The sequence below is a fragment of the Cebidichthys violaceus genome, unplaced genomic scaffold (assembly GCF_023349555.1).
Source record: "Cebidichthys violaceus isolate CVI_PGR_0920_01 unplaced genomic scaffold, fCebVio1.0.p SCAF_111, whole genome shotgun sequence".
NCBI lineage: Eukaryota > Metazoa > Chordata > Actinopteri > Perciformes > Stichaeidae > Cebidichthys > Cebidichthys violaceus.
Window position 1 is genome coordinate 298,880 of NW_027176276.1, and position 22,971 is coordinate 321,850.

General features: G+C 41.8%; 1 protein-coding gene across 1 annotated transcript; it reads right to left on the minus strand.

Annotated features, from left to right (window-relative positions):
• Nucleotides 1-4,688: 4,688 nt before the first annotated feature.
• Nucleotides 4,689-22,051, minus strand: LOC137868459 (NLR family CARD domain-containing protein 3-like). The gene is made up of 6 exons (XM_068705248.1): nt 17,406-22,051; nt 16,320-16,426; nt 10,450-12,220; nt 7,571-7,747; nt 6,186-6,359; nt 4,689-5,488 (listed from the first exon to the last, which is right to left on the minus strand). The coding sequence occupies exons 1-6, from the start codon at nt 17,534-17,536 to the stop codon at nt 5,470-5,472; spliced, it is 2,379 nt and encodes a 792-aa protein (XP_068561349.1). The 5' UTR covers nt 17,537-22,051; the 3' UTR covers nt 4,689-5,469.
• Between the last annotated feature and the right edge of the window lie 920 nt (nt 22,052-22,971).

A 22,971-nucleotide genomic window follows, 5' to 3' on the forward strand; every position in this document is an offset into this window, starting at 1 on the left:
TTTAACACACCTGTTGTATGTAATTACAGGACTTAGACATTAGCTGTTGTGTTTATAGTGAAGCAATAGGGGTCAGATTGGCATCTAAATTCAAGGTGATAGGGTCAGAGTCCTGAAGCTGTCCTTCATAACCGATCGAGGTTTTCAACACATGGGGTTCCTCCTCCCGTGGCTGCCCTTTAAACCCTGAGCCTATTTTTAGGCCTCCGCTCAAAAATATCATACCCATACTAGAAAGAGTGTAGTGTTGCAACTGTAAGGGCTATTTTAATACTTTTTGGATTAAAATAAGCCCAACACTTGTGAGATGTGTAAATATCAGTATATATGTTACTGGTTAAGAGCATATTAAGATGGCACACAGCACAAATTGAAAATTAAAATTTTCGCCTGAAAAAAAAATCAATTTCAGGGTATTTTCTTTTAGAAATCATGTAGGTCCAAGCCTTCAAGCTGTCCCAGATCATAGATCGATATGTTGGAGTTCTCTATACGCATTTTTACTTAGATCAAGTGAAGCATTCATAAGATATAGAGGATCCAGTACAGAGATGTCAGGCGAGGATTCCAATGTTTACACTTTTACACATGTTGCAAAATGTGTGTTATTTTAACTTTATCATGTACCAAACTATATATTTAACTTGTATACATCACTAATGATGTTCAATACATAAACAGAGCAGTTTGGGCTTCATTTGAAATCCAGGATCCTTTCTAGGCCCTTTCTAGTCTCTGTGTTCATTCCAGATCCAGCTCTGTGTCTCTGTTCAGGGCTGCAGCTCAGCCCCCCTTTCTCCGATTTGCGCCATTGAGACCTCCTTCGAACCGTAGAAGCCAATAGAATTGCAGGGAATTGAAAGTTATTTGACAGCACTATTAGCCAATGGGAATGAAAAACGTCCCATCTGATATCAGATCTGAAATCCAATTTGCTGAGACTTCCATCCCTCCCAACAAGGCGAGGAGTGTCAGAGACTTCCGTAAACAAAGGATTCTTACAGAGTGGATGCAGATGGAACACAGAGACGTGGAAGTACGGAAATATTAAATTTTTTCGCTGAGATTTGACCAAAAGTGAGTACAATATTCCATAAAGCTGTGTGACTTTTCTGTGTTTGATGCTGAACAGCTCTGCGGTGGTTTACCGGCGAGAGAAATGGAATATATCGCCGTAATCTGTGTCGAGTGGACATGCTTTTTGATGCTGCTCTTCCGGAGCTAGCACGTAGCTAACGATCAGTAGCAGCTGTTTTCTCTGGTCAGTTCTTGAGTTATGGAGTTATGATTTGTGATATTTTGTTATTTGGAAACGTACCGTATGGGAGATGTGTTTGTCTCATGTAGAAGTGACCTTGTTCATGTTGTTCCCAGGTCGCTGAGGTTTCTCTAGAACTATAACATGACTATATTCGTTCTTCGTGGGTTCTTTGGCAGTCAATTTGTACACTAAACAATGTGCACAATTTTTGTACTTCTGCGTCCAAATGGGGGACCCTCGTGCTTAAAAGGTCCATCTTGGAGTACCTCCAGTTCTCCTCCACCTAATGCGCACACACACACACACACACACACACACACACACACACACACACACACACACACACACACACACACACACACACACGCACACAAATCTGTTGATATCCGGCTGTCGAGGAGGTCTACTTCTTGGCCTTAAATAAGAACTACGACGGTGGCTAGTGTTTTAAGTTATCCTGGCTTCGCCCCCTTAAGCAGGCTAAGACGGTTCTGCTTGTAGATTTTGGGGGGTACATTCGTAGGCCAGAGGTTACAGAACAAGCCGTCTTCCAGTAACTCACCCACACTGCGAGGGGGTATAGGTTACGCAGCTATGCTGGACACCTTTTCAGCATCAATAATTAAAATCTAATGATACAGGCCTACCGTAAATATGTTATTTGAAATGGGCCTTTCAGTATACTTTTTACTGTTATTGTCTTTTTCTGTACAGGAGATGATAATTGAATGATACATTTGACTTGGATGCTTTAGTTTGTATATCTGCTGATAATGTTGATTTTATTTGATAATGTGATGTACTTTTTTAGGCTTTTATATTCTGTGTATTGATTAGTTTGGAGCCTTTTAGAATGTTGAATATCTTCCCCTATAGGTTTAATTTAACAACACCAACACTTAGTATACATATAATGTAATAACATACTGTAACAGACTGACCTGTTATGTTATCAGTGTTGTTGTGTTTGCAGGAAGAAGTTGTCAAGATAAGTGTAATGGTTGTTGAATTTACTGAGTTCAGGAGGTCAGTGAAGGTTTCATGACCCATGAAGCTGTTAAACCTGTCACTCATTCTAGCTACCTATGGGGGTGACACAAGTGAGGGTACCTGGGATTGGCAGAGAGAGTAGCCTGTGTGCTGTACACAATAAAATGAAACAAGCAAGATAACGTCTAGTAGCTTTTCTACAATAGTAATATTGTATGAATATATTATTGTAAAACACACATTTGGCTTTTGTTTATGTGCTGTTTGCGGACGCATTTCTATAATTCAAATCCAAAATAAGGCAAACTTAAACACAAAGAAGAATTAACAAAGGTGTATTCATTTTAGTCAGTGGGGGTCCTGGGCTTTGTTAATGAGCGAAACTGCAGATGGAAAGAAACGTTTTTTGTGGTGTTTTTTCCTTACAGAGAGAAAGGACTCAAAGAGTTTGTGTCCAGGGTGAGAGGTGTTGGCTACAATCTTTCTGGCTCGCCTCAGGGTCCTGGAGGCAAATAAGTCGTGGAGGAACGGCAGATTGCAGCCAATCACTCTCTCGGCAGAGCAAATGATACGCTTCAGTCTGAACTTGTCCTTGGCAGTGGCTGCAGCGTACCAGAAGGTGATGGAGGAGGTGAGGATGCACTCAATGACGGCAGTGTAGAAGTGCACCGTCATTGTCTTTGGCAAGGTGACCTTCTTCAGCTTCCTCAGGAAGTGCATCCTCTGCTCAGCCTTCTTTGTGATGTAGCTGGTGTATAGCTCTCACTTGAGGTCCAGGTCACCAGATGGTTGATCTCCCACCTGTAGGCGGCCTGAGAATTTTTTATTTTTTTATTTTATGCAGCAGAGTTATTCACACTCCTTAACAGTATTTTGGCGTTAATGCCTTGTAAGGCTAATAGACACCCGCCATTTCACAGTATAGAAGAACACCCACAAAGTGATGGTGAAGGCCTTTAATTCGGCTGGTACATGGCATGTCTCCAGGTGTTAGAAATGAGTGTGAACACTGGAGACTGCTGATCAGAACAATGCTTAAGGTTTGGGGGAGAGAGAAGAGTCTGGACTGGCTGCTTTGCAGGGATTGGTGGTCGTGAAGCATGGGCCCCTGCTGAGCTGGGCGAGGTGGACCTGGTGGTCTGGAGCTGGTGGATGGGGTCAGGACTTTCCCATTGTCTTTCAAAGCGACAGTAGAACTTGTTCAGGTAGTTTGCCAGGCAAAAGTAATTTATGGAGTGGGGTGCTTTAGTCTTGTAGTTTATGATCTGTCTGAGACCTCTCCAGACAGAAGGAGAGTCACTTGCTGAGAGTTAAGCTGTGAACCAGGGTTTGTTGATGATATAACTCACCCTGTTGCATGATGGAATTAGATGGACCAAGATGTGATCAAAGTGTCCCAGGGCAGCGCGAAGGACGGCGTGATAGGCCTTACTTATTGTGGTGTAACAGAGGTCTAAAATGTTCTCCCCTATGGTTGAGCATTTAATAAGCTGTCTGTATTTAGGGAATTCACAGCTGAGTTACCTTTGTTAACGTTCCAGTGCCAATGCTGCAAAACCTAAAAATGTATTATTATTATTATTATTATATATACATTTTTTTGCCTAACAACCAATTGAAATCCACATACATGCATATGTGAACACCCACATGTACATGCATGCATGCATACGCACATACATATACAATTATATTTTAAATATATTATTATTTATAGTAGTTCTGTTTGTTTGTTGCTATATATTATTCATCTATATCATAGACAATTATATTTAATAGTAGTTATTGTACAGGTGGAGTTATCTTCATTTTTATTCTGGTCTTTTAGTAGATCGTTTTTTTCTTAATTTGTATTTATTTTTTATTATTTTTTGTTATTATTGTTTTGTTTATCTCTGACAATGTTATATTATTGTTGTCATGTCACACACACTCCAGTCTCCTCATCAGACAAATCTTCACCACCTGCACATAACGATTGTGTAAATAAGCAAAGTCTGGAAATAATCTCTTATTTGCGCACCCTCACAGCCCCAGCTTCACATGCTACTTCCTGTCAGACAGTTCTTGTTGTAACTGTAATTACAACAGAGCATGAAACATGATATGAAGACGGAATTAAAACATTAAAATAAAAGATATCTTATAAACAAATGACCTTAATGAACCCTCAAGCTCCATTAAAACTAATTCTTGCTGAGCGTTCTGTTGTCAAACTCGATGAATCTTTAACATTCCTTAAATCTTTAGTTTAAACTCAGTTTAGTGTTAGCTGTTAATAATTCACTCATCTGGACTGAGCTCTAAACATCAGTCGAGGTGGTTTTAATTCTCATGAATTGATTTTCAAAGTGAATTAAACAAAGTGAGAAGTTTTATTAACAGACAGAAAAACTGAGGATGTAACTGCATGTAGAAATCACGGCTCTATTTGAGGCTCATTTTACATCAACTTTATTGTTCCAGAAGGAAAAAAAACTTTGAACATAAAACACATGAAGATATAAAAACCTTGATTATAAAGAACTTGATCATTTAATAGTTTGATGGCATGTTAGTGAATCATTTCTCACCCTGTTAGAACTGACATTAAAACTAAACCGAGTCTTATTAAATCAGGGTTTCATCTCTAATCCAGTTCCATCATGTGAAGTCAGAACATGAACGTTGGTGATAACGACATGAAACTGTAATAAACTAAAGAACAACAGATAGTCAGCTTTATTATTCTCCTGTTGACATGATTCATGAACATAAAGTGTAAATATTAAGCTGCTGAACACAATCTGTTTGTCAGTTGAGAAACTAAAGTGAAGCCTTGATTGAGTTCAGGTTCAGGTTTTATCTTCTCTTCCTGTTTGTTACAAGCTAATCTGTGTCTGTTATAACATGAGAAGAGGCTGGTACTGGTGGTAATAAGGTAACTTCATACATGTGAGATCAAATCCCACTGTTATTGAAAAATAGGAGTAAATGAAGTGCAGAACTCCATCATTCCACAGGGAGGAGCTGCAACAGAAAGCAAAGCAGAAACATCCATTTACATGTGTTCATCTACTGTTATGTTGTCATGAACACAACTCATCTGCAGAGAAACTTTAGGGTCACAACACATGAAGGAACCACAGGACTAAACTAAATCCAGGTCCAGGTGGAGTGAGGAGTCCAGATCCTCTGATCAGATCCAGAGGAACACAGAGATGATGGTGGACTCACTCTTAATGAGTCCACTCCCATCTGAGGAGAGAAGAAGAAGAAGAGATGAATGAGTGTTTGCAGAGACTCCCTTCATCAGCTGTCAGTCAGTGATGCAGCACATCCAGTAGAAAGAGCAGCAGGACTTCAGTCCTTCCAGCTCTCATCTTAACGGATTGGAGTGAACACACTGAGCTCCAAGCTCACACACCTGCACACACTTTGGACATCAAGTCTGTTCACTCTGCACATTTCACTCAAGTACACAGTGGAGATAAAGAGCTGAGGGTCCTGAACGCATCACGACTGCAGAAACAGAGAGGTGTTCACTGCTCACTGTAATGATGGTTCAAAGCTGATAAAAACCACAGTCTCAGTGACATTTGAACGTCTCATCTCTTTGAAATATTCCAATGAGAGAGAACAGATCAGATCAGACTGATGAATGAGGACCACTGTCTCTACACATGTTGAGATGCTGTCAGCTGATGAACAGCGTTATTTCCTGCAGACTTGAACACAACAACAACAACAGTCGACTTCATATCAACTCAAACACATGATCACAACAAGCTTGTGGCTCATCTGATTGGCTGACTTTCTGTTCAATCCTGAAGCCTGTCAGCGTTCTCCTCTCACAGCTTCACTGAGAAGGTTGGAGGTTTATAGGAAATACTGGATCTGTGTTTAGTTCAACATTGCTGGAACCAGCATAGACTGAGTCCAACCCTCTACTGACCTCAGAGTCTTCAGTCTACAGTGAGGACTCTCCACAAGATCAGACAGCAGCTTCACATCTGAATCCTCCAGGTAGTTTCCTCTCAGATCCAGTTCTCTCAGATGGTAGGGGTTGGACTTCAGAGCTGAGGCCAGAGAAGAACAGCTGAACTCTGTCAAACTGCAGTCACTCAGCCTGAATAAAGAATAAAAGATGAAGATAAGAATCCATTTATAATCCATTCAGATGTGTTGATGTTTTAAATGTGTAGCTCAACATGACTGTGTCCTCATCAATGAGCTTTTCTCTTTGTCATTGTGTTATTGTGGATCATCATCATGTCAGCCTTCTACAGACATCATCCAAATGTCACCACAACATTCATACACCTATTGATGTCACACAGTACATGTACACAGTACACACTGTAGTATGAAGTTGATAAACTGATGTATTTTGCAGTATTCTACACCAGACAGGTTCCCATGATGTAATAATGAACATGTGTGCTGTGATATTTAATCAGAGCTCCATCAACAGGGGAAAAAAAGCCTCTCGTCTCTTGAGAGACACTTTTTATTGTTGAAACTGTGGCACGAAAGAGTGAAAGAGTTTCCTTGTGGATGAATAAAGTTGTGTGTTATCAGCTTGTGATCCCTGATGGACAACATCTCCCCATACAGGACTCTCTAACAGCACAGTGCAGCTCCTTCACTGAGCGGCTGCTTCACCGCGCTGTGTGAAGGAGAGATACCGCAGGTCCTTCCTTCCTGCTGCTGTCAGACTGCACAAGCAACACTGACCCCAGTAGACCACACATACCCAAACCTGACAACTCATTCATGTATTCACTCGTGTGCAATATAGATCATCTGTGCAATCCACTGTGCAACACTAACAACCATTCAGTCTGATTATATCATATTGTAGTTTTTGTTGTTCTTAACGTTTAAAAAGAAACATATTTATTGTGTGATTACTTATTTATTAGGCATGTTTTGATCTTGTTTTTCTACTTATGTCTCTTGTTTGTTTGTTTGTACGATCCACTCTGCTGCTGGAATCCTGCTAATTTCCCCGATGTGGGATTAATAAAGGATTATCTAATCTAATATCATGAAGTCAGAACTTCACCTTTATTGATCTTTACATTCAAGTCTCTCTCTCTCTCTCTGTTTACACAGAGTTTGTATCTGCTGTCATCAGATCTTCATCCTCCTCCTTCATCTCCCTCACACACTCTACAGCCTCATCAGAACTGACATCACCTTCACTGACTGATGGACCACAATGAGAGTCTGTGCAAGATAAAAACTCTCCTGTCAATCACTTCACTTCTTTAATTTCTGTTACTCCAACAATTACTCAGCTTTTGTTTTCAGAAACCTTACAGTCGGTGAACTGACCTCAGAATCTCCAGTCGACAGTGTGGACTCTCCAGTCCAGCAGACAGCAGATATACTCCTAAATCCTCCAGGTAGTAGTTCTGACTCAGGTCCAGCTCTCTCAGATGGGAGGGGTTGGACTTCAGAGCTGAGGTCACAACTGCACAGTGAGTCGCTGTGAGATCACAGTCATAAAATCTGTCATGACACAAATATTATAAATATTATTATTAAGGAGGACACTTAACATTTACTTCCTGCTTCCTGTTTTGATGAACATTGTCTCTTCACATCAGTGGTTCAGCTGATCTTATCTCACTGTGTTTCACATGAAACAATAACTTTCATTCCTGCAGAATCTTCATCTGTTGTTGAGGGATCCACCTAAAATGTGTGAGACACACCTCATCCAAACCTTCCTCTCTATCCATTTCCTCAAAGAATGAATGAATGAATTGACTTATCAAATGAAAGATGAAACGCATACATAGAAACACAGTGAAACTGTGGTAGTGCTGTGTACTGCAGCTGAACTCTGATACTATCTCACACCTCTACCTCCAGTAGAGCGAGAGCAGGAAGTGAGGTCCTAAAGCTCAGTCATGAAGCGTTCTGTGGTTTATTGATGATAACCTTTAAGACATTTTCTTTCATTTATCAAAATGTAATCGTATGTGCTTCTGTACTCACTGAATAGTAAAGATGAGTAAATCAGATAATCTTGGTTTAATGTACTCCTGATCAGAGTCAGAATAAAAAACAGATGAAGCAACAATGGAAACTGTTAAAGAGACATCCTGACTGATGTTCCACTCAGGAAGACCAGACAGGAACCTTCAGGGGGGCCAAGAATTAAATGTTAACTTAAACAAGTCTGTCATGAATAATCAGGCTACGTAAACAGCTTCATCAATGAAGGCAATGTTTAGTTGTCTACCATATATGGACCAGGACGTAAAAGATGCTCCAAGTAAAATGTATAAATAGGAGAGACAACAAAGAATCTTTTTTTGCTCTTTGGTTCTTTTGTCTCTAGATTTAGAGACACGTGTGTAGATATATATATATATATGTATATATATATATATATATATATATATATATATATATATATATATATATATATACATATATATATAAATATATATATATAGATATATTCATACTCAGTGTGTAAGATTTAGTGACATTGAGTGGTGAAGTTCCCCCTCAGCTCAGCCCCTCCCCTTTCTAAGTGTGTAAAGAACTACGGTGGCCTACAGGTAGGGATAGGTATCTGTAGGATGGTAGTACTACTACGGGATACTCTTATCAATACTCTGCTTTTCTACATGACAAAATAATTGATTTTTAAAACATGTAAAGAATTTTCAAAACAATTATATTTAGAACAGGATTAGAATTTATCTTTAATATGTATCGAAATATTGTTTCTCTTCTGTCCTCCCGTCCTCTGTCCTCATTTCCTCTGTCGTCCTCCTCCCTCTTTCCTCCATTCCTCTGTCCTCTGCCCTCATTGTCTCAGAGAAGTTTGCTAAAAAGATCTTTTGTCTGATCGTTCATGCTGTGTTTGTGTAAACAGCGGTGATGGATGACTGAATTAGGGTTCACTTTCATTTACATGTTCACAGATGAATTGATAAAGTTTTGGCTTTTTACTCGCAAATACTTTATTGCATGAACAGTAATAAGTGTAGTTTGTTACTGTAGTCACTGTCAAGTTAAGTGTCACAGCGGCCTCTCTGCTCGCACTTCATGTGTGCGTGTGTGTATGTGTGTGTGTTTGTGTCTATGTGTGTGTGTGCTTGTGTGTCTGTGTGTGTGTGTGTGTGTGTGTCGATGTGTATGTGTATGTATGTGTGTGTATCTATGTGTGTGTATGTATGTGTCTCTGTGTGTGTGTGTGTGTGTGTGTGTGTGTGTGTGTGTGTGTGTCTATGTATGTATGTGTGTGTGTGTAGTAGGAGGAGCTCAGCTCTGCAGTGTGATAATAAATGACATCAAATAATAAAAAGCACTAATTGAAGCAGCAGTAACGTCAGGGTTTATCAACACTACAATCTTTAATAATTCAGCAGCGAGTTTCAGAACGCATCTCTACCTTCAGATAACATAGAAATGTGAACGTCTCCAGAGCCAGAGTGTGTTCTGCTGTAGAAACATTGAGGACTCTGTGGAAGAGGACCCTCTCTACAGAGATAGAGATGGACTTTTATAAGCTCAATGAAACATTAACATTCTTAGTTTCAGATCTCTATACACTGATTAAAACATAGTTTTACAGATTATATTCCATTTCTGACAATTAATCCTTCTAACTGTTACACACTGTTCCTTTAAAACAAATGAAAAGCCAATTGATAGAAATGTATTGAAACAATATAAAAGGTAGAACCCTGAATTCAACTTGGTTTGTTTGTTTTCTGGTGCTTTTTTAAGAAGGGGGTGTGGCCTGATCCAGATGCTATTTAAACTCTTGAGCATAGTGTTAAAATAATCAGGTGTTACCTGTAAGTGTGATGATGTCAGACATGTATTAATACCTAAAGTACATGAAGTGATGACTGTAAAATACTGCAACATGTTGTGATAAAACCTCAAACACAACCTCTAAAGTGCTTCATCTGTTTCAGCAGGTTTGCATGTCGCCTCCATCAATATGAAATATAACAATCATTAGAAATAAATAGAATAACTGTGTTCATTAACTTCACAGTGAAAACACAACAACTGAAACAGAAACATGATTTCACTCTGTGATGAAATATAACTGAATTATTTTTTGTATTAAACATCTGGAACACTATTTTAAGAATAATATGAATTTTATAGTTTGTATATTTGAAGAACTAAACTACTGATCTACACTGATTCATAAAGTTAATCACATCTGGACTTACCGAGCCTTTCTGCAGTTCCTCACAGCTGGAATCAGTCTCCGTCGTCCCTCCTCTGATGTGTTGTACTTCTTCAGGTCCAACTCATCCAGAACCTCCTCTGACATCTGCAGCATGTAGGCCAGAGCTGAGCAGTGGATATCTGAGAGTCTCTTCTCTGATCTGTTCTCTGGCTTCAGGAACTCTTGGATCTCCTGATGTACTGAGAGGTCGTTCATCTCCATCAGACAGTGGAAGATGTTGATGCTTCTGTCAGGAGAGATGTGATAACTGTTCGTCTCCTTCAGGTTGTTGATGACTCTCTGGATGGTTTCTGGACTGTTGTCTGTCTGACCCAGCAGGCCTCCTAAGAGTCTCTGGTTGGACTCCAGAGAGAGGCCATGAAGGAAGCGGACAAACAGGTCCAGGTGGCCATTTTTACTTTCAAGGGATTTCTCCATGGCTCTCTTCAGGAAGTACTCCAGAGATGAATACTTGCAGTCTTCTCCCATGAAGTCCAACAGTACCACTGGGTTCCTGTTTGTGAAACAGTGGAACATGTAGACTGCAGCCAGAAACTCTTGAACACTCAGATGAACAAAGCAGTAGACTGTTTTCTGGAAGATCACACTCTCTCTTTTGAAGATCTCTGTACAAACTCCTGAGAACACCGAGGCCTCCGTGACATCAAGACCACACTGCTCCAGGTCTTCTTGGTAAAACATGATGTTTCCTTTCTCCAGATGTTCAAACGCCAGCCTCCCCAGCTTCAGAAGAACTTCCCTGTCAGCCTTTGTTAGCTTCTGATGACTCGTCTCATGTCCCTCATGGTACTTCTGCTTCTTCCTCTTTGTCTGGACCAGCAGGAAGTGTGAGTACATGTCAGTCAGGGTCTTGGGCAGCTCTCCTCTCTGGTCTGTAGTCCACATGTGGTGCAGAACTGTAGCAGTGATCCAGCAGAAGACTGGGATCAGACACATGATGTCGAGGCTCCTGGATGTCTTGATGTGTGAGATGATTCTGCTGGACAGCTCTTCATCACTGAATCTCCACCTGAAGCACTCGTCCTTCTGGGGGTCGGCGAAGCCTTGTACTTCTGTTACCCTGTCAACACGTGAAGGAGGGATTTGATTGGCTGCTGCAGGTCTGGAAGTTATCCAGACGAGAGCCGAGGGAAGCAGATTCCCCTCGATGAGGTTCGTCAGCAACACGTTGACCGACGCCTTCTGTGTGACATCAGACACAACCTCATTGTTGATGAAATCCAATGAAAGTCTGGTTTCATCCAGACCATCAAAGATGAACACAACTTTACAGACAGAGAGCTTCTCTGCTGGGACCTTCTGTAATGTTGGATGGAAAACATGGATCAGCTCGAGAAGACTGTACTGCTCATCTTTGATCAAGTTCAGCTCCCTGAACGAAAGCAGAACCACCAGACTGACATCTTGGTTCTCCAAACCCTCAGCCCAGTTCAGAGTGAACTTCTGCACCGAGAAGGTTTTTCCAATGCCGGCGACGCCGTTTGTCAGAACGACTCTGATGCGTTGGTCAGCTGAGGCTTTAAAGATATCGTGGCACTTGATCAGAGTGTCATGGAAGATCATCTTCTTGTAAGCTGACTCAAGCTGCCTCACCTCATGTTGGGTATTAACCTCTTCACTCTGTCCCTCTGTGATGTAGAGCTCAGTGTAGATCCTGTTGAGGAGGGTTCCACTTCCTTCAGTCACACATTCACATCTCTTCTTCAGACTGATCTTATGTTCATCTAAAACCTCCTGCAGACCACTATCTGCTGAAACAGAGAAACCAGAGAGAACATATAAAGAAGTAAAGGTTAGAAAGTCATCATCAGTTCCTGAAGTCAGAAAGAACTTCAAAGTGATTCTTACATGTATTGTTCATCAGCAGGAAGTGAACTCAGCTTTGAAATGAATCCCCTGCTGATCTTTCCTCTTCTGTCACCTCTGCTTTCCCTGACCCTGAATCCTTCTCTCTCCTATCCCCTGATACTGCTACTGATCTTCTCCTCTCCACCCTTACTTCTTCTTTGAACAAACTCTGTCCCTTCACCTCCAGGCCTGCACGCCCAACTCCACCTGCCCCGTGGCTGTCGGACTCAGTGCGTACTGATAGACGGAGCCTAAGAGAGGCTGAGCGTAAATGGAGGAAAGGCAAACTCCCGGAGGACCTTCTTCACTTCCAAGCTCTTCTTTCCACTTTTTCCTCCTCTCTATCTACTGCTAAAGCTGCGTTCTTCCGCTCTAAAATCCTAACCTCTGCTTCCAATCCTAAAAAACTCTTTGAAACTTTCACTTCACTCCTCCAAACCCCACCCCCTCCTCCTACTTCCTCCCTTCTCCCTGATGATTTCGCCAACTTCTTTGACAAGAAGGTAAACGATATCAGATCCTCCTTCTCTCAGCCCCTCTCTCCCTGTCCAATCCTGCCCCCACAGCTCTCCCTCCCATCTCCACACCCCATCTTACCCTTTCTGGCTCCTCTCTCCCCTAATGAGGTCCTCAACCTTGTTACATCTAACCGCCCCACCACTTGCTCCCTTGACCCGATCCATTCCCCTCTTCTTCAGTCTATTGCGACTGAACTCCTTCCTTTCCTCACCCACCTCATCAACACATCTCTTGTTTCAGGATGCTTTCCCACGGCCTTCAAGACCGCCAGAGTCACCCCCCTTCTGAAGAAACCATCACTTGACCCTTCTGATGTCAAGAACTTCAGACCGGTTTCTCTTCTACCCTTTCTATCCAAAACACTTGAACGTGCTGTCTTTAACCAACTGTCTTCCTATCTCCACCAAAACAGCCCCCACCAGTCCGGGTTCAAAGTGGGTCACTCGACAGAGACGGCCCTCCTTGCGGTGACAGAGTCGCTTCACGCCGCGAGAGCTAACTCTCTCTCCTCTGTCCTGATTCTCCTGGACTTGTCTGCGGCGTTTGACACTGTGAACCATCAAATCCTCCTCTCTACCCTCGAGGGGATGGGCGTCTCAGGCTCTGCACTCTCCCTGTTTGCATCTTACCTGATGGGTCGATCCTACCAGGTGACCTGGAGGGGGGCCGTGTCGGAACCGCGCATGCTGACTACGGGGGTTCCGCAAGGTTCAGTCCTGGGCCCCTTTCTCTTCTTGCTCTACACAACATCTCTGGGTTCTGTTATTCGCTCGCATGACTTCTCCTACCATTGTTATGCCGATGACACCCAGCTGGTCTTGTCATTTCCCCCTGGTGACACCCAAGTGGAGACGCGCATCGCTGCGTGTTTGGCTGACATCTCGAAGTGGATGACGACACACCACCTCAAGCTCAACCTAGACAAAACTGAGCTACTGTTCCTCCCGGGGAAGGGTTGCCCGCACCGGGACCTGTCCATCACCATTGATGATACCGTGGTGACGCCAACTCGGACTGCGAGGAACCTGGGTGTGACCCTGGATGACCAACTGTCATTCTCGGCAAACATCTCATCCGTTACACGCTCCTGCAGATTCCTGCTCTACAACATCAGGAGGATTCGTCCCTTCCTGACTGACGAGACGGCGCAGGTTCTCATCCAGGCTCTTGTCATCTCCCGCCTGGACTACTGCAACTCTCTACTCGCTGGAGCCCCGGCGTCGGCCATCAGACCTCTGGAGCTTGTCCAGAAAGCCGCAGCTCGCCTGGTGTTCAATCGCCCCAAGTTCTCCCACACAACTTCCTTTCTCCGTTCTCTACACTGGCTACCTGTAAAAGCTTGCATCCAGTTTAAGACTCTGGTGCTAGAATACAGGGCAGTGAAAGGAACAGCTCCTTCCAATCTCCAGGCCACGGTCAAGCCTTACACCCCCGCCCGACCACTTCGCTCTGCTGCCTCGGGCCGATTGGTTGCCCCGTCGCTCAGAGGTCCTGGCGGCCGATCGACCCGGTCACGGCTGTTTTCTGTCCTGGCCCCACAGTGGTGGAATGAACTTCCCACTGACGTCAGGACAGCGGAGTTCCTGCCCATCTTTCATCAGGCTTAAGACCCACCTCTTCAGGAAGTGCTACCCTGAGCCTTCCATTCAGCACTTATTGTATTCATACTAGCTTGTTGCACTTATTGTATTCGTATTACTTATAGCACTAACTGTTTTTCTTGTTTCTGCACTGTACTTTGGCTCTGAGTTATGCTCTGCTTCATGCTCTTAGATGCTTGTTTGGAAAAGGAAATGTACTTATGACTTCTGGTGACTAGTAGTTCTTTTGATTACCAATGTTGAATACACTTATTGTAAGTCGCTTTGGATAAAAGCGTCTGCTAAATGACTGTGATGTAATGTAATGTAATGTAAAACAATCAGTAAACAATAAAATCAGGCTGATATCTGAAGGTACAAACGAGGACTCATGAGTTAAAGTAACTTTCAGTTAGATTCAGTTAGAAGCTACTAAAGTAGTGAGATGTGAACACAGAGAGCTTCCAGTCAGTGTAGCTACAGACGTGGTTCTGGTTTGAGGGAGGAGACCGTCTCTGTCATGGTTCTGGGATTTTACATGCTCGGTTTCCTGTTTTATTTTGAAAGATCCCTTTTCTCATGCATCATGTCTGGTTTTACTTCCTGTCTTTGTGATCGTCTGTCCCACCTGGATTTGTTCCACCTGTGTCAGTCTCACCTGTTTCATGAGGTAAAGGTGCTAAATAGGGAACTCAGAGGGTTTCTGTTGACTCCACACAGCTCTCAACATGGCGACGGCTGAGCCGGCGGATAGCAGCTAACGGTGCTAACAGTTCAAACAACAGCAGCAGTGCTGACAGTGTTTACCCGAGGGGTAACGCTACGCTTTGATGACACGTTATCAGCTGTGAGCTAACCCAGACTGGGCTCTAGACAACAGGGGCTCTAGAAAGACTTTCTTTGGGGGCCTCCTCACTTTGTGTTCACACACAAGAAATCATTCAAACTACTAACTATTGTTCTGTTAATCCACAAAACAGTTATGAGAACGTGGTGGGATTGAATTATCATGTTCAACTCGATGATTGAGATCAAATTAAAAGAATAAAGTTGAAGACAATATTAATTCATTTTTCCTACTGAAAAATAAAACATATGTAATTGTCATTAATTATTGGTTTCATAAACTGAACCAGAAGAGTGTTTTTAAATAAATATAGTTATAAACTATTCATATCAAACATTAACTACCACTGCCATCCATTGGCTTCATGTCTCAGAGCAACTTCTTGATGAACAGACAAAAAGGAGTTCAAGGAGCCTTTAAACAACAACGTGTGGAGAGTAAAGGACGTGAGCTAAGCAGTGGGGCACGCTCACGTGCACGCTCACGTGCACACTCACAAATGCACGCTCACATGAACTCACATTCACGCTCAGATGCACTCGCACTCACGTGCACGCTCACATGCACGCCCACATGCACGCCGTTGACATGCACCAACATGCACGCTCACGTGCACGCTCACACTCACATGGACCAACATGCACACTCACGTGCACGCTCACATGCACGTGAGCGGCCTGCTCTGTGAACAGAGAGAAGCTCTGACAACAACACACAGAGAGAGACTTCATTCTCTGCTCAGGTAGACTTTACTCCTCTATATCTTTACAGAGATGATAGTTCTTGATGAGATATTCATTCATATATAATTATTAATATATAATCTGAATGTTAAATACAGCTCCTTCAACTTGAGCTCATTATTGTTGAAGTCCCTGAGAATATAGAAACACTAAAAACTTTATTAAAATGTGTTTGTGCAGGTTCATCATGAATCAATGAGACCTTTTTCCTTGGTGTGTTTCCATCATTGCAGTGAAACAAGTGTCTCTGTATTAAAACAACACGTCTTGTTTCCAGACATGAAGACATCAGCAGAGAAATGGACAGTCTTACTTTGTACACTTTTGGTCTCACTGGCTGTCTGCAGTCCAGCTCTGGTTCTGGATCTGGTCATCAGCCTCAGAAGGAACTCAGGAACATGACTCCTCTTCTTCTTTTCTCTGTGGAGACATTTCAATATATTTAAAGTGATTTGTTGGTTGTTGATGAAACAGATCCAGATGTGGACTAAAGTGAGTAGAAGCTCAGATGTTCACAGAGAACAGTTAAAGAGTTACTGTTCTGTTTGAAAATGTTCTTTTATTTCAACTCTCCTGCTTTCATAAACTCTGATCAGCTGATGAAACATTTAGTGATCTGTCTGTAGTTTGTTTATTAATACTAACTCAACACTTCCTGCAGCTCCTTCACAGTAAAAGTCCTCCATTAAAGAGAGCTGATCTTGTCCTTCACTGTGTCACAGAGTCTCTGATCAGCTCAGCTTGAGTTGGTTCTGTTTGAACTGAGGTCAGAAGAGGTCTCCATGTTGTGGTGGACCAACAGTCTAACACACAGCATGTAACAGTGGAGTCTCAGGTTCAAGTCCACACACTTTCCTTCTTCATGTCTGTTTTCTGTCACGTTCTACTGTCAACTATCAAATGAAGGATCAATTCAAACTTGATGGAAACAGAAGAGGTCCAAATGTTCAGTCGACCATTTCCTGTCTTGTTTTAGTCATCAGAGAACTTTTCCAGCAGAACTGCTCATGGATGTTTGTTCTGGACCTTCAGGATCAATATATGGAGGAGAGAGTCTAAACTCAAAGGTCCACTTACTGAAGATTTAAAGCTTTACACTGAAAGCTCTGACTCTGCAGTAAGTGAACCTTTGAGCTTCATCTTTCTTCTCCATATTTGACACAAGTAGTTATTTAAAGAACAAAGTCAAACATCAACACACAGAATGAAGATGATGCTTTTTCACGACATGTTGCTCAGTTATGATGTTAACTGATTCAAGAAGCAGCTGGTAGGTCTGAACAGGAGTCAGACATGATTTACACGTTTGAAAAACATTCTTCACAGTCTGAACATGACTTCAGAGTTTGGTCAGAAACATGTGAGTGTGTTCATGCTCACAGTAAAAACAGAGTCTTACTTTGAGTCTGAGGGTCCAGGTTCTTTACTGAAGTCTGGAGGATCATGTCTGGACCGATCACTGTTCATAGACTGACAGCCGGGGACTAGAGACTCTGCTCTGTCCTCCTCTTCCTCCTCACAACCACTCATCTTCTGATCTGAAGTCAGTCTGAGAGTTAAACAGTAACTAACACACACACACACACACACACACACACACACACACACACACACACACACACACACAGTATCACAGTTGAATCACAGTTTCCAGCAGGTTTAAAGTGTTTTCTTCAGTCGATCCTGACTTTGTGTTCACAGAAGAATCAAAGTGTTGATTCATTCTAACATGTGTGTCCTCTACAGTCCACAGGGAGAGAAGTGACTCACACACTTTGACAGTAAAACAATCACATGTTGGATTAACACTCACCCTGCCTCAGCCTTCAGCTTCTCTGCTTCTGCTCCGGGACTCAAAATGGAGTCTGAACTTTGTGACTGAATACTTCAGGGTTCCATCCCTGTTCTCATGTACCTGTATCATATGGTCACTGTAGCTCCGCCCCTCTTCATTTACAGGAAATCAGCTGAGTTAATGTAGAAGTGTGTGGGTGTTGTGGTGGTAGGAGCCTCTCCTCGCAGGAGGCCGCGGACCTCACACTCTGTTGTTTCTTTGAGCACTAAAGCTCTAATCATTGTTAGTCGGTTTTTAAGATCTGGTTTGGGGTTTGTCGTGGAAGAAAAACTATAGTACTGAGTGAGTCCAATAAACACTGAATACTGAAACAAGAAACATTGAGGAAAGAAGTTTGTCTTTAAAGTATTCATTCTCTGGCCAGAGAAGGCTTCACCGTCATACACACTGCAGCGCAGTCTGCAGAGGATGAGCCAAAAGTTCAGTTTGTCTCCTGCTCTTAAGCATCTCAATGTATGTCAAAATCTGCATGTCCGTCCTGAAAGCTTTGCTAAACAAGATGGCCGCCGAGGACAGGTGTGGTGTGTTGGGCTCCTCACCAATCCTCTTATTTAACATTTTACTCCAGATTCTATCAGTTTTAGCCGATGCTTTTCAACGAAAATGCTTCAACTCATAGAAATACTTGAATCAAATCAGAAGAATCAGATAAAAGATACAGAGAAAATGGAGCTGTTTGGACACTGTTATTCAGCTTGTGGTTTTTGCTTGTTCCACCTGCTCAAGGCCTTTGTTTGGCTGGAAATCAATCACTTACTCCTGGACATTCTGCACTTTTGAATAACTCACCGAGATTGAATTTCTTTGGACACGGATATTTGACTGCTTATTCCATTTTCTGGCAGAAAGAACATTTCAATGGAATTGCACCACCAGGCTAGGCCCAGGCCCTAGCAGTAGCACGCCAGCTACAACTAGGCTAGGCCCAGGCCCTAGCAGTGGCATGCCAGCGGCCACCAGGCTACACCAAGGCCCCAACATCAGCATGCCAGCTACCATAGGGTCAGGCCCAGGCCCCAGCGTGCCATCTACCACAAGGCTACACCCAGGTCCCAGCAGCAGCATGCCAGCTACCACCCGGTCTGGCGTCCGGATCAACACCAACAAGTGGGTGAGTCCTGAGACCTACACCATCCACACATACTGCGACGGAAGAGACACTTTACCCATCGATAATACAAACTCAATTGTCACTCATTTCAGTCCACTGACTAACTCACACACTGATATGGATACCTGCTCACAACAAATTGAAAACTCTGAACATTACGCTGTAACAACGAAAGTGAAACAAAGCGGCCTGAATCCAGCTATCAGAAGATTACGTATAAAAACATAAACTTTTCAAAACGGTCAATCATGCCCGGGTGATCTGGGATACGCACACAAGACCTAAAGGACTGTTTGGGGGGCATTTGAATATTCAAAGTCTCGTGCCTAAAATGGATCAAATAAAACATCTTGTTGTGGATTCAAACCTGGACTTTCTATGTCTCTCAGAAACGTGGCTACATATAAACTCGCCCTCTGTTGCTTTGAATGTACGTGGATACAATATATTTAGAAGAGATAGATCTAGTGGTAAAGGAGGAGGAGTAATGTTTTACGTTAAAGAACACCTTAACTGCAGCCAGATTGAGTAGTCAAGTGATGTCAAATTGGAATGTATTGGTCTGAAAGTGTCAATATCATCTCAAATGTCTTTTACTCTTATCTGTCTCTACAGACCACCATCGTCAAAATGTGAATTTTATGATCAGCTTAATTCCATGTTAAAGGAATGTGACTTTGACAAAGAGGTTATATTAATGGGTGATTTTAATGTAAATTGGGAGGATAAGTCTGGAAGAAAATCCCTAAAACGTACAATTGATAGTTTTAATATGACCCAGTTGGTGAACGAACCCACAAGGATAACTCACTCTTCTCAGTCCCAGACTGATTTGATTTTTAGTAATAAACCAGAAAGAATTATCAAAACATACAATATGGTAACTGGTATGTCTGACCATAATTTAATACTTTTAACAAGAAAACTAACAAAGAAACGTTTTAATATCTCTTCTACCAGAAAAGCTTATCAATTAAGAATACCGAAAGGTGACCAAAATTCATTTGAGGATGCTATACAAGGAATTGATTGATTGCAACTGTTTAACAGGTACAAGTGTGGAGGATGACAGCAACATCTTCTTATCCACAATACAGACCACAATTAACAGTTTCCTTAAAAAAGCCAAAATTAAACAAAATCAAAAGAACACACTTGCATGGCTAATTAGTGACATCTGGAGTTTAATGAAAAAACAGGACTATGCGTTAAAACTGTCACTCGAGATGTACTGTCTGTCCTGCCTGCTTGTTTTACCTATATGTGCATTTGTCTTGTTCAGTGTTGCTATCTTCCATGTTTGACGTGTGTTATGTGTCTCAGTGTTATATATGTGCTTGTACTGTAGGTGGGTTTGTTCTGCTCTGCTCTAGTGTCGTACACTTTTTTTTTTGCTTATATGTGTATTAGTTTTGACTATACATTACTGTCTATCTATGAATTTGAATTCCATTTTATTTGAAATTTTGTAATTTTGAGGCAGCCTTCGAACATCTGGCCGGGGACAGCAGATGAAAACTAGCCTCTCTGGCTCACCTACAGTTTCACTGTTGATTGGTGTGCATTGTCCCTGCAAAATAAATAAATAAATAAACAAATAAATAAATAAATTGGAACAATTAGTTACGGGAGTTAAGTTTTTAGTCTTAGTCTGGTTGCATTAATTTTGTAGATCCTGATTATATTTAACTTCCCATACTAATATTGGAACTACTACTACTATTTAAATCAAGAAAAGAATAATTACTGACTTCCATAGCCCACTGAATTTAGGATGTCTGAATGGATGCAATTTTTTAGTCTGTGGGGGAGGCATCGTTTTTGGTACCGTCTAACCCCTCTTTTGGTGTATTTACAGTTTCAAGATTTGCTCGGGCGATGTTTAATCAAGTCTCTGCTCGGGTTCAGCTTGGTGCCTTAGCTTCTGCGCAGTGAGTGAGGTGGTGCCAATTAGCTCCAGGTTTACCTTTTACCTTTACCGCATGCAAGGTTGCCAATATTACCTCCCACGGACCGGTCCACTTTGGTTCACTCCACTTATGCTTATGGACTTTTATCCACACCCAGCTACCTGGTAATACAATAGGGACCAGCTTTCCCCTTTCAGCGGCTGCCTCTGCGTTCGTCACCTGTGAAAACAAAACTCGACTCATTTTAGTTAGCGCCCTAGTATATTCCTCAATTTCTAGGGTTAACAGATCTAAGCTAGGACCATGACTGCTGGACCTTGGTGGGCCAGACATTGGCCTGCCTGTGAGTATCTCATGTAGTGTCAAATGAGTGTTATTGTGTTCTGTGTTGCTCATGGACATCAGTGCTAATGGTAGGGCGTCAGGCCATTGTGCTGTGGCAGATTTTAGCAATTTTTCTTTTTAAAGTTTGATTGGCTCTCTCCGCTATTCCCTGAAATACTGGATGATAAACTGGTTCAAACCTATGTTGGATCCCTAGGCACTTTTCTATGTTTTCTCTTTCTTGAGCCAATATTTTCACGTCTTCTCACATCATTTCCAACATGAACGTGGTTAGGTCTGTGGATTGAGGCTCCGTCCTTCTCCTAGTTTCCCCTTCGTCATCTGTTTCCATGTCCAATTCTCCTCCCCTGATTTTGCTTTGTCGAGGGCTCTTTTCTTGTCGTACCTGCTCGTGAAACTGGCTCCTTCATAATCAACAGTGGCATCGTTTCTTGCCCTTGCAGCCTCTTTCCACACCTGTGATCAGCCTGTGATCAGCAGTAACCTGTGACCTCTGATCAGCAGTAGGTTCCACCACTTCTGGAAACTACCCGTTCTTTTGCCATCTTTCCAGATATTTCTTCATTTTCTCCCGTTCCTTTTTCCTTTCTTTGGGCTCCGTTTGGTCCTCCATCCTTTCTCTGGTTGTCCCCAGCATTTCCTGAGTGTTTAGTTAGACCATCATGCAGCCTGGGAGTGTTTCTAATCTGTTTTTTAAAACTTCACACTTCTCACTATCCTACGAAGCTCTTCTCTAATCGTAATTCTGACCGTGTGAAAATGTATGCAATGGAAATTTATAAAGCAATCAACTTAAATCAATCAATCGTGAATATTACAATTTTGGAACTAAAATTAAAAATCATTTTTTTCAATCAAAAATTTAAATTAAAATCAAAATCCAAGATTAAAAATCCAAAATTCCAAAAATTCCAAATACTGAATCAAAATTTCAATGATCTATGGTAATTCAAATCAAATTTAAAATGCTGTATTAAATTTAAGTTTAACAACGTAAATTAAAATGTTGGATTAAAACTAGCCTTACAATTGAAAAAGTGAAATCAAAACTATCAATGGAATTTAAAATGTTGAATTACAATTATCTTAACCGTTGGATTAAAATTTAATTAATTATCTAACAAGTACAATTAAATGTATCAGTGATAGTTAAAAACGTCTAATTAAAACTAACTATAACAACTAAATTAAAGTGTTGAATTTAAGCTTATAGAATTAAAATAATAAAGTTACAAGGTTCTCTCCAAAATTCACTCTATTGTAATTTACTGGATGACGTACTTCCATTGAACTATTTTGTGCCTACTTCTTCAGCCCACCAGATAGCAGACTTTCTGTAGTCCTAATGCAATTAGTATTCCGGGGCACTAGAGAGCAAACTATTTTGTAGTTCTATTTTTCTTAAGACCCTGTGCTCACAACACGTGTCTCGTAGCCAAAACAAAAGGCTAAGCTAACTACTAGCATGAGCCAGTAGCTAACACACAACAAAAGGCCAGGCCAACCGCTAGCATGAGCCTGCAGCTCACTCAAAACAAGCCAAGCTAGCTGCGAACATGTGCTGCAAGCTATCTCGTAGCTAACACAGAAGACTTTACTAACCACGAGCATGTGCCTGGAACTCTCATAGAACAAAAGGCTCAGTCACCTTTCTTTCAGTAGTCCACCAACTCCACACACTCTTTATTTCACTAAACCGGGACTTGGCCTTTCACCAATGTCCCGATTGTTTATTTTAGTCTTT